Source organism: Gossypium raimondii, chromosome 1 (genome assembly GCF_025698545.1).
Source record: "Gossypium raimondii isolate GPD5lz chromosome 1, ASM2569854v1, whole genome shotgun sequence".
NCBI lineage: Eukaryota > Viridiplantae > Streptophyta > Magnoliopsida > Malvales > Malvaceae > Gossypium > Gossypium raimondii.
This window is the reverse complement of record NC_068565.1, coordinates 42,530,557-42,543,876: the sequence shown is the minus strand read 5'-3', so window position 1 is coordinate 42,543,876 and position 13,320 is coordinate 42,530,557. Positions and strand designations below refer to the sequence as shown.

The 13,320-nt window shown below is 33.3% G+C and overlaps 1 protein-coding gene across 1 annotated transcript; it reads left to right on the top strand.

The window, feature by feature from the left end:
* The first annotated feature begins 463 nt into the window (after positions 1-463).
* Positions 464-4,579, top strand: LOC105785891 (auxin transporter-like protein 5). The gene is made up of 8 exons (XM_012612079.2): positions 464-865; positions 960-1,145; positions 1,227-1,339; positions 1,469-1,652; positions 2,062-2,159; positions 2,874-3,081; positions 3,174-3,431; positions 3,942-4,579. Exons 1-8 carry the CDS (start codon positions 707-709, stop codon positions 4,215-4,217), a joined length of 1,482 nt encoding a protein of 493 aa, XP_012467533.1. The 5' UTR covers positions 464-706; the 3' UTR covers positions 4,218-4,579.
* The last annotated feature ends 8,741 nt before the right edge of the window (positions 4,580-13,320 follow it).

The window sequence follows — 13,320 nt, the reverse complement described above, 5'->3', positions numbered from 1 at the left end:
AAATTTATCATATGAGCAATTGTTTCACATGATTCAATTTATTAGAAGTTTTTCAATTATGTTATCAATTAGATTTTAATTATTAAATCAAAAGAGTACGAGAACTAAATTCTTAGAATTAAAAGTTAGGTAATTAAAAATGGCAAATGTGGGATGAGTACAGGGACTGAGAGCACAATTAAACCTAATTATTATAATATTTACAGTGGTAATTTACCCACTGACCCACTCGTGCTGACAAGACACTCACGCTTTCTAATTCATTCTAAACTATGATTAGACTAATTGAATAACAAACTAAAAAACAGATTTTTAATTAAAAAAAATCATAAACCAGAGGGTTTCGTTAAAATCAACAACCAAAAAAAACTCAAAAATTTTAAGAAAAAAAATCCCTTTAATTTAAGCTCGAAAAAGTGGATTTTACCCACTTCCCGAACCCAAAACTCGAACCCCCCTCTGTAAAATACCTTTCAAGCAAAGCTGTTTTTTTTTTCATCCTTCGAGAAGCCCTCCCCGCTTAATGTCTTGAAGTGTATGTATATATATTCCCACTATATCTATACTATTTTCTTCACCACCTTCGCTTGAGTTATCTATCGATCCTTTTCTTGCATTGAAACAACACTACCCTTATTATCATTAGAGGAAAAGCTGTAGGGGAAATAAAACAGAAGTGGAACAGTGTGAGGAAGGGAGAGAGATAATGGCAAGTAGTGATAAGGTGGTGGAGACTGTGATTGTTGGGAATTATGTGGAGATGGAAACTGAAGGAAAGCCTAAAGGCATGAAAAGCAAGATTCCTAATCTCTTTTGGCATGGTGGGTCTGTTTATGATGCTTGGTTTAGCTGTGCTTCTAATCAGGTTTCACCCATATCTTTGCTTCTTCTTTTTTTCCCACTCAGTAACTGCACTTGTTGTGTGATGATGGAGATTAAAATTAGTGTTTTTTTTTCAGGTAGCTCAAGTGTTGCTTACATTGCCGTACTCATTTTCTCAACTGGGGCTGCTTTCTGGAATTCTCTTTCAGCTGTTCTATGGTTTGATGGGTAGCTGGACAGCTTATCTGATCAGCATACTCTATGTAGAATATAGAACAAGGAAAGAAAGAGAGAAAGTTGATTTCAGGAACCATGTCATTCAGGTTTTTAACTCCAAGTGTATGATGAAATGGCATCGAAAACTTATTATCTTTCAATGCTCATATGTGTTTTAAATTGTGCAGTGGTTTGAGGTTCTTGATGGGCTCCTTGGGAAACACTGGAGGAACGTGGGTTTGGCATTTAACTGCACTTTTCTTCTGTTTGGATCTGTCATTCAACTCATTGCTTGTGCAAGGTACCTACTCCTTTGTATCCAAATATAAATTTCTTAGGTCCATAATAAAATAATAGAGGAATCATCATGGTGATGCACCCTGACAAATCAATTCCCTAATGTTGGGTATCTTTTGTTTTGTTATTGCAGTAACATATATTACATAAATGATAATCTGGACAAGAGGACTTGGACATACATCTTTGGGGCTTGTTGTGCAACTACTGTCTTTATTCCTTCATTTCATAATTACAGAATCTGGTCTTTTCTTGGCCTTATAATGACCACCTACACTGCATGGTATCTCACCATTGCTTCCCTCCTCCATGGCCAGGTATAAACTCTCACTTACCACTTAGCCCTTAATTTGCTTCAGTTTTAACATTTTCCACTGTTTAGTCTATTATAGAATTCACTAAACCTATGAAAATTGTAGGTACTTAAGGATGTGTCAAAATCAACTCAGCTTGTTGACATTAGTACAACGCATTAACTTTGTCAACTGGACCACTTTATTAAGATGATGCTTCATGCCTGAATATATAATTTGTTTAGATTAAAATGGTTGAACATGTTGGGTTAGTCAAAAAGGAAATCTGGTTGTCCTGTCCATTTCTTGAAAAGAAAAAAAACTGCAAATTAATAACTTATTTAACTAAGCATATTATTATAATTGTGTGATGAATGAAAGTAATGAAAATCTATTATTTTTTAAAAATGGAATTTTGTTGATATAAATGTAGGTTGAGGGAGTTAAACATTCTGGTCCTACCAAGCTGGTGTTATATTTCACAGGTGCCACCAACATTCTGTATACATTCGGGGGACATGCTGTTACTGTGTAAGACTAATTTATAGTTAGAATTCGTGTCTCTTACGTTATATACAAATCTGCCCATGTTTATCAACTCAATAAATGGGATACTTAAAATGTTTTGCGCCTGGTCTCTTAACTCATAATAAGCTTAGTTAGCAGCTGTTTTCTATTTATAAATGCATATAAAAACAGCTGTGAAAACGACCAGACCTCCACTTCTTTAGACATGATCTGACCATTGGAGATGCAATGACCAATCCCTGTCAAGAAACATACATATTCTCATATAAATTTTAAATTGTTATTAATAATAGTTTATAGCAACTATTATTCGAGGTTTCATTCCCAAAAATGCCCTTTGTAAGCGTGGCAGGCAAAAAGTTCTTGGAAACCATAGTATTCCTTTTGGATGTAGAAAGCCAATGATCTTTTTCTTTTTTCTTTTTGCCCTTTCCTTTCGCTTTTATCATGAGAAATGCTGTTGTGGGGGTCCAGTTTTGTTCATTGAATCCAGCACACCCCACAGGCAGAAAAAGCCCGTAAAGTTGAAAGCGGTGGGATTAAACCCAAAATTAATCAGCCTGGAGAAGGCAGGCCTTTTTTAGGCCCTGATACCAAGACTAATAGACTCTAGTTAGTACCTGCAGAGAAATGATGAACTTAATAAATACTAGTAGTAACAAGAATCAATGGCTAATTAATGTAAGTTTAAGTTTGTGGGTTGGTGGGGATACGCAGGGAAATCATGCACGCAATGTGGAAGCCTCAAAAGTTCAAGGCCATATACCTGATAGCAACACTGTATGTGCTGACACTGACACTTCCCGTGGCTGCTGCTGTATATTGGGCATTCGGAGACATGCTTCTCGATCACTCAAATGCCTTTTCTCTTCTCCCAAGAACTCCCTTCAGAGATATGGCTGTCATTTTAATGCTCATCCACCAGGCATGCCTATGAAAAAAATTTCTCTATTATCAGATCCATACATACATAACAAATACTAGTACATGTAACAATGTTCATTCTTTCTGGTGCAGTTCATAACATTTGGATTTGCATGCACGCCACTGTACTTTGTGTGGGAGAAAGCAATTGGGATGCATGAGTGCAAGAGCCTGTGCAAGCGAGCGGCAGCAAGATTGCCAGTGGTGGTTCCCATTTGGTTTTTGGCCATTATTTTCCCATTCTTTGGACCAATAAACTCCACCGTGGGATCCCTCCTTGTTAGCTTCACTGTCTACGTAATTCCAGCACTGGCTCACATTTTCACCTTCAGATCAGCCACTGCTCGAGAGGTATGTAATTATTTAAGCTAATTAGAGTTAGAACAGGCAAATGCAGAATATCTGACATGATTTTTTACTTTATGTCAGAGTCAAACATTTGACTGAGAATTGAAAAATATATGTTCTTTTTTTTTTGTAATAAAAAAGTATATGTTATTAGGTTTTGAATTTGATTTGGTATTTAATAAATCCAAGATACAGGGAGATAGCGTGTGGTCACAGTCTAGCAGACCAGTCCCGGGTCTTTCTCCTAATCTCCTAATCTTTTAGATTTAACACTGAACATATTTGGACAACATGTTGATAATTGTGAGTTTGTAATATTTTTTGCAAAAGGCACGAGATTCGTGCTTCAACTGTTAACCAGAATATGTTCATGTTCTTGTTCGTACCTGATTCCCCATATCTGGGGGTACTACACAAAACTTGTCTTTATCTGAGAATTTTTTATTGACTGTTGGATCATCGATTCATGTATGATTATTAACATGTGGTGTGTGATGAACGGTTGTGATGCAGAATGCAGTGGAGCAACCATCCAAGTACTTTGGAAGATGGGTTGGGACATATACCATAAACGTGTTTGTTGTGGTGTGGGTTCTAATTGTTGGGTTTGGATTTGGTGGATGGGCGAGCATGACAAATTTCATACACCAGATTGACACATTTGGGCTCTTCACAAAGTGTTACCAATGTCCACCACCAGCATCGGCAGTCTCACCACCACCCCACGGCCTTAATGCCACCACCGCTGCTCCGCTACACCACCCTTTCAACCACACTCATAGCCCCTGAATTGCTCAAACTATAGTGGAGGTTCCCTCCTCATGGCTTAACTAAAATGCAACCATGAATATGTCATCGTGTCATTAGCAGCACACGCTGGTTCATCTTTGCTACTTTTAGACTGTAAACAGAGAAGATAATACACACAGAATGGTCATCCAATTTGAGTCTTTCTCTGTCGTTTTTATTTAGCTTAGAGAGTCTGTAATGCATTTCCAGAAAACGAAAAAAAGGGAAAGAAACAAAGTTTGTATCAAAAATTGAAGATCCTACGTTGTAGCTATGGTTCAGTCTTTGATAATGTACGAGTTGTTCTCTTGCCCCTGCCCTTCACAATAATGTCAAGCTTTCCCTTGGTTTTTTTAGTTCAATGTTGAGTATTGAATTATCAAAGCAAACATTTGCCCCTATCTAATGGAAAGTATATATGAAAACTTGGTAAGCGAGTGGTAAGAAATTCTATATTTTTTAAGCAAGATGTTGATAAAGAGAAGAGGCTTTGTCTAGGTCTAATTTGGCTTGACTTAATTCCCAATGTAATTACCGGATATCAAGGGTCTAAAACAAAAAAGAAAAAAAAAAGAGATGGAATCTACTTAAACTATAACATGACAGAATAATAAGTCCAATTCCTACTGTAGGATTCTGCTGTAAAGAAAATTGGCAGTGAATTGTCTCTCTTATTTCTAGACTCTTTACTTTCCTCTATTCAAAGGCTAAGCCAAATCATTTTCATTAGGAAAAGAAAAAGAATGATAGGAAGTCTAAAAGCTTTGAAAATGGAAGAACTTGACTGATCATACCAAATCAACCAAACAGTTTTTGATACAGAAAGGATAACACATAAGGGAAGGGGGGTTACTATGAAGTACTGAAATGTTTCCTGATATCAAGCATTATGTAAGATTTAATGTTGGTGAAGTTGTAACAATCAGGCAAAAACGATTCTTAGAAAAGATGAAGAAAAGGGTTGATTGCATGCCCAAAGCTTGACATTGCTCAAAATGGTTAAAGGGATAGCCAGCTAGGAACGATTCTCATATTGTGTAATCATCTGGCTTGCAATTTGACAGCAAACTAATAAAAATAACCTGAAAACCAGCTAGTAGAACTGAAGGAGATGATTAATAGCAGCCCATAGAACCAATTTTATGATGAATATTTTGATTTTCGACCCAGACTTTTACACCCCCCATATCTAGGGCGTTGGTGCTTGGACCTTGAAAACGATAGTTCAAGCAATAAAGCAGCTTTCAAACAGGGCATAGGTAGGGAGAAGAATAGCTGAAACTTGAAAGCGTTTCTTCGTTACCAACAAACTGTGGGAATCTCGAAAAATTCATTACTTTAAATCCTCTCAACTTGTTGAATATTATTTTTTTCCGAGGATAATTACATGAATCAATTAAATTAAAACGGGGATTGGATATGTTGGTGGATTGTCAGGCAATAAAGTTGCTAGCAAAGACATACATAAATACACAAATGGCAGTAGTAGTTGGGGAGTCTTAAGGATCTTGAAGCCATGAAAGAGCTAATATGTTGCATTAGTCACAAGGCTGTCAAAGCTTCCTTTTCTAAGAGAATTAAAAAGGAAAAAAAAACCATTTTCCCTTTGCAGTGCATGCGACCAAAGTGGGAAAAAAAATAAAGGGTTTCAAGGCTTTTCAGTTGAAGTCATTTCTCTTTAGTCGTAAGGCAACAAGAGAAATGATGGGTTCTTCCTGCATAATACAAGACGACTTTCCTTTTTGTTTTTAGATTAATGGAGAAGTTGTGAATGTGACAAAATGCTAGCTTTACGGCATTTAATTCTTTCGGTTCCCTAATTTAACAAATTGGACAACAATTCAATGAATTTTCTTGTTAATGCTTGGCAATGGCATATTTGAAATATTTATGCTATTATCTTTGTAATACATTCATAAAAAAAATGTAATATTCAAAATGTCTAAATAAAAAATATACCGAGGGTTTGATACGATACACCCGATAATCATTTCCATCTAAATTTTATTAGTGAGGAAGTGATTCTGACATTTGAAGTATTAAACAAAATATTAACTTTTATAATAATGTAAACTTCGATAATGTGATTTTCTTTACATAATGGTGAAAATAAAGTTAAAATTAATTTTGTAGACAAATTTATTCTTTTTCTTATCCATTTATTTTCATTATTTCTATACTTAATATAAAATTTTTATATAAATTGGTGTCACATTTAACCGGATACTAATTTAGTTGAAAACATATTAATATATTATTATTTTAAATGATAACTAATATTAGATTTTGCTCTTTTTCGATGCAATTTTCCTCCATTTATATCTAATACCATTTTAGATGATTAACACATGGCTTTTTTCTTTCTTTTTCTTTTTTTTTTATTATATATAACTAAGGTTTCTTCCATATTCATTTTATGGCTCATGAAAACTAATCTTTTCGGGGATATGTGACTACCATTCTTAATAATGTCTTCTTTAAGATTCGAACTTGTGTTCTCTTTTTGGGTCTCTAATGTCTTAACACTCCACCAACACGTGTTGGTAACTCATGGATTACTAATATTTGGTTAAATTCAACTATTAGTCCCTGTACTTTACGAAAGTTGTAGATTTAGTCCATGCCCTTTAATTTGGTCATTTTTATCCCTGTATTTGTTAAATTATAAAATTTCAGTCATCACCAAATGATAACTGTTAAATTCATTAAGTTATGCTCTTTCCAATATCTGATATGACAAATTTATTACCATGTGTAATGCCATGTCATCTTGTTATTTCCACATATGACTCAAAAAAATCCAATTAATAGTTTAATACTTTTCATTTGCGTCAAGATTGAAATTTCAAAATTGATAATTATAGTAAATTAAAATGATCCAATTAAAGAATATAGACTAAATCTACAATTGTATGCATAGTACAATAATGGCGGATCCTGAGACTAAGTTTTGGGGTGCAAGTAAAATTTTCAAAAATTAAAATTTAAGGATTTGAATGAATTTTTTTTTAAAAAAAATTAGGGTCTAATTAATTTTTTTTGTGAGATTAATGAGAATTTTCAATAATTTTAAGAGAGCTTAATTAAAATTTGCAAAAACTAAAAAAGTATAATGAGAATTTTCAAAAAAATTGAGGGGAGCTAATGAAAATTTTCTAAAAAAAAATCAAAGAAGAAATCAAAATCCATTTTCCAAAATTTTGGGGGGCCAAGGCCCCGGTCTGCCTCTGTAGTACAAGAAAAATAATTGAATTTAACCAAACAAATTTAACTAAATTTAACTGTTACTGTTTGGGCTAGGACTAAAATTTTAAATTTTAAAAAGTACAGTTATTTAAATTGATCAATTTCAAAAGTATAAGGACTAAAATTAATCAAATTAAAATATAAAGATTAATTCCACAACTTTCACAAAGTATAAGGATTAATAGCAAATTTTAATCTTAAAATTTAATGGTTAATTTTTTTAAAACAATCTCATTATAAGTTTTGATCATATCTACTCTTTTTGACACATCCACATCCTTCTAAATTAGCAACAACGCCCATGCCAGTCAAGTTAAGACTCAACCGGCCCGTTAAAATTAAATCTCTATTTGATGGCAAATTCTATTTTTTCCAACTTAACATTAATGTTAAACTAAGTTTTATTTGATAATATGTTTTGATATAACAAATTAAAGTGTTTTTAAATAAAAGTTAAAGTTAAAAACAAAATTGACAAAATGATTTCTCAAATGAAGTCTAAGAGATAAAATTTTCAATCCATACTTTAAAACTCTTAGAAAATTTTTGAATCAAACTTAAAATCAAGTTAAAATGATTTTAATTAAGTAAGAACTCTTTCAACTAGCCAAACTATTTTTAAAACAAGTCAGAATAGCTTCAGGCCAAAGTATCAATATTTTTCAAAATATTCATACCCCTTTTAAAAACAATACCAAATTGACATTCTGTTTTTCACAAATTCAGCTAAGTATCGATCTAAGATCGATACCTTTCATATGGTATTGATAAAATTTATCTGGTATCAATATTTCAGCTCTAACGGTCATTGAATTTTGCATTTAATGCAAAAATTATCGATACCATTTTATCTGGTATCAATACTCATTGTTGTACGTGAATTAAATGCACTGGTTTTCACATCCCCAACAGTTCTATTCATATCTCCAACAACCATAATGGTTGGAAATCAATTAAAGGTATAAATACTAGCTTCTAAAGATCCTACAACAACAAGAACGCGTATTCAAGAAAAAAAGATCAATCAAACTACCTTTGTGAAAAATATTTCATACTTTTCTTTCATACACTTGTGAGCTTTATTTCCATTCTTTTTGCTCAAGTGTTTTTCATTGTTATTGAGCTTAATTTGCAAATACATTGATTTTGTAAGGATTATTTCTTTATTTGTTTTTTTATATCTCTTTGAGAGAGTTTGTATCTTAAGGTTTGGGTAGAAACCTTACGGGAGTTTGTAAGGTTAAACCTTGTCCTCAAAGGTTATCAAATTAGTGAATTTGAGAAAATCCTTAGTTGTGAAAAGCTAAGGTTGTGGAGTAGGCAATTGGGGTCAAACCACTATAAATTGAAGTGTTCATTGTCTCTATCCTTTTCTTAACAACCACAAATTTTTAAGAGGTCAGTTTACCCCCTCTTGGTAATTTAGAGTTGAACTATCGAGCTAACAATTGGTATCAAAGCTAGTCATTTTTAGATGGTTTAACAACCAAAGAGGAGATCCTTGAGGAAGCTCAATTGTAACACCCCTTACCCGTTTTCCTTGCCGGAACAGAGTGTGAGGTATTACTGGAACTCAAATACTCATAATTGTTCCAATTGAGATACTTTATTACAATTTTTTTAAAAAAAATTCGGCAGCATTTCTGCTTATTTTTACATAAAACCCCCTGCAAATTTCAAAATTTCAACCAAAACAATCCCAATAATTCAACCAATACATTTATATATAAAACATAGTTAAATCATTCACAAGATTCTAAGTAACCTTGTTAATAATTTAAAGAAAAACAACCTTTCAATTAATATCCACTAACATTTTAAACCAAATAATAATTAATAGATATATATATTATATATCACTTTACATTAAGTCATCTATACATGCCATAATTCAAAAGTATTGGTTACAAAATACCAAAAGATGTAGATAGTGTGGATGATATTCCGACTCTGTCCAATTTCCGAGCTGTACTGATATCACTATAAAACAAAGAAAAGAATAAGGGATAAGCATGTAGCTTAGTAATTAAGCATATGAAAAATAAAAAAATTTTCTATCATGATTTCAATGAAACATAATTTTATTCACACATAAATTTCATTGTTTGTTCAATTTCCAGCAAGCCGTTTTTTTTCTGCATCACGGTTACTAATATATTTTTATCTGGAGCTACAGGGCTCTAAATTAAGTTCTGTAAATTTTTCTTGAAACTAGACTCATATAATTTTCTACCATAAAATGTTCAGAATTTTTGGTTTATCCAATTAGTACAGTTTATTCTTTAAATTTTCCCCTATTTCACTGCTCAACAGCTCTGACCTCTCTTTACTAAAATTTACTTAAATATCTGTAAAAAATTCAAACGATGTTCTTGCTTGTTTCTCTTGAAAATAGACTCATTGAAGAATTCAAGCATGTAAATTTCAAGCCATAATTATTTTTTTAAAATTTTTGGTGATTTTCCAAAGTTGGAACAGGGGATTTCGAAATCAATTCAACCCTGTATCACTAAAATTCAAATACTTAAAAATATATAACTCTTTTGCTTGCTCTGTTTCTTTCATGTAAAAATAGACTCATTCAGCTTCAATTTAATATTTTATTCAACCTCTAATTCAATTTTCACCATTTATGGTGATTTTTCAAAGTTGCTCAACCGCTGTTGTTCAAAACTATTTTATTTCAAAATTTACTCTTTTGTAGTTTTGAAATTTCATACCATCTTCACATGGGTCGACTAAGTATCAAACCCAATATTCCTCACATAATCTTGTCCATTTAGTATATACACTCACCTTTCCAATTTCCCTGTTGAACAGTCGGAATATTATCCGTTATTCAATGGATTCAACACTTTAGCATCCACCATAAATTCAGTGATACGGGGAATCAGCACATAGCAACCCCTTTCACAATTAAGGATTCGGTGGAATCAGCACTTAGCAACCACCTTTATATTCAGTGATACGGGGAATCAGCACTTAGCAACCCCTTTCATAATCAAAGATACGGTGGGATCAGCACTTAGCAACCCCTTTTTATTCAATATATTCTGGCCTATTCCGAGTGTTCAACCGGAAACCTTATTTTTCAACATTTTACCACCTTTCCCAACTTAACCACATTTTTAGGATCTATATCGAATATTTATTCTATATTCAATCAAATCTCCACAATATATTGAATAACATTAAAATATTGTATTAATTCATATGCATACTTACCTCGGTGTAAAATATTGTAATTTCGCGATTTACTCCACGATCTTTTCCTTTCCCCGTTTGAGATTGTCTTCTCGTCTTTCTTGATTATGAGCTTGAGAAAGTGAAGAATCCCTAGCTATGGCTTCCTTCAAATTTCGGCAGCAACTAAGAAGATGAATGCCATTTTTTTCATCATTCTCCCATTTTAATTCTATTTATTACCAAATGACTAAAATACCCTTACTTAAAAAAATCTATTTCACTAATTCTATGCCCATTTTTGTCCATCAATTAACTAATGGTCTAATTACCACTTAAAGACCTCAAATTTAAAATTTCATAACAATTGGACACCTCTAACATGTAGAGCCCAACTTTTGCACTTTTTATAATTTAGTCCTTTTGACTAAATTGAGTGCTCAAACGTCGAAATTTTCGAACGAAATTTTCACGAAATTATTTCGTGAAATTGTAGACCATAAAAATATAATGATAATAATATTTTCCCTCGTCGGATTTGTGGTCCCAAAACCACTGTTTCCACTAGGCCCAAAATAGGCCTGTTACATCAATAATCATCAACTCAATTCCCACAATGACGTTTACTTTCGGCTCAATTTTTCTTAGAGAGTCTCAATCTATTTCCAAATCTCCTTATTTCATTAGTGCTAATTATCCATATTGGAAAACAAGGATGATGTTATTCATCTAAGCAAATGATCTTGCGGTTTGGGACATTGTCATGGATGACCTTTCAATACCACTCAAGCAAGAAGAAGAACTCTTAGTTCCAAAGAGTAGGAAAGAATGGAACGAAGGAGATAAAATGAGTATTCAACTCAATGCTAAGGCCATGCACAGTCTCTTTTGTGCACTTGGTCTAGATGAGTATAGTAGAATATCATCATGTTTGAATGCCAAGGAGATATGAGGTAAACTTGAGGTAACTCATGAAAGAACTAGCCTAGTGAAGAAGTCAAATGTGGGAATCCTCACTTTCAATTATGAGACCTTCAAGATAAAGCCTCAGGAGGACATCAAAGTTATGCCCGATAGATTCACCTTCGTCATCAATAGGCTAAAATCCTATGGGAAGACCTATCCCAATGAAAAAGTTGTAAGGAAGATGCTTTGAAGCTTGCCTAAGTCATGGAAATCCAAGGTGATCGCAATTGAAGAAGTAAAGAATTTAGAAACGTTAACTTTGGATGATCTCATTAGTTCTTTGCTCATACATGAGATGTGACTCAATGAAGGGGTAAAAGAAGCTAAGAATGAGAAGAAGAAGGTTGGTGTTACTCTCAAATCCACCACCGTTAAAGATAGTGAATAAAGTGAAGAGGTGGATGAGGACAAAGAGATGGCCATGTTTGCTAGGAGATTCAAGAAGTTTATGAGGTCCAATAGAGGGAGAAAATTCCGAAAGGATGAAGGACTCAAGATTGAATCTACCAAGGAGGACTCTATCATATGCTATGAAAGCAAAAGATCAAGAAGGGGGTAAGAAAGAAAAAGATCAAGGCTCATGTTGCTACTTGGAGTGATGAAGATTCATCTGACAGTGAAGATCAAGAAGTAGCTAACCTTTGCCTTATGGCCATTGATGATCCAAAGGCAACTTGTAACGCTCTCAACTGACCTGATTCGCTGGGTCTAGATTTTGGGTACTTAACAATTAAACAAAAACATATTACAATTTCTCCTATCTTTAAATATTCTATTTATCATTTTACTGAAAAGCTTAATATCTAAAAACAGAATGAGTATTTAAAAATACTATTTACATCAGACGTGATATATAAAATTACAATAAAGAAGTTTCTTAACTATAAACACTTAAGATATATCCTAAAACTACGCCACGTTTCCACTATATGCATAATAACCCACTTCGCTGCTACTCCAACGTACTCCTAGCATCATCCCTTCTGGCGTAAACTCTTTCCCAAGTACTTGGAAACCATAATAAACTTGGTAAGTTCAAAAGGACTTAGTGAGCATTATTATAAATTACCTTGGTAGATACTTCTTATTCTTTGAAGGACATCAACGCGTCAACCATCGTTCTGAACCACTTATATTGAGCAGATACCACTACAGTTTTGATATATACATATACACCAACTATCATACTCTTAACATACCAACTCTTTCTTAGTTGACTAACTAAAGATTCTTTCAGACATTTCTTAATTCTCTTTGATATATATGTAATTCTCAGCAGAACATACCTTCAGAAACCGTTTCTTATAGACCATATCCTAATACTTGCACTTATCTCAAAATAGTTTTTTGCTAACATTAATCATGGGCGAATTCATACACTTTCGGAAAATACTTATGTAGATCTAGGTACCAACAAACTATTAATCGAATCATACCTTGAACAATACCACATAACGCATAATGATAATATACTCCAGAACCCCAAACTCACAAATAATCAATAATCAGATTTCATATGGTTACAGACGAATTCGTCATACAACTCAAACAAAATCGATTCCAGATAACTCTAATTCAACCATTTCACAACACAAACGAACCCACATTCTCCAGTTCTTAAGTCACACACAGCTACGAATATATCCATGTCCAACATTATCAGACCATCATGACAGATACTTTTATTAACATATAGATGCACAGTTAT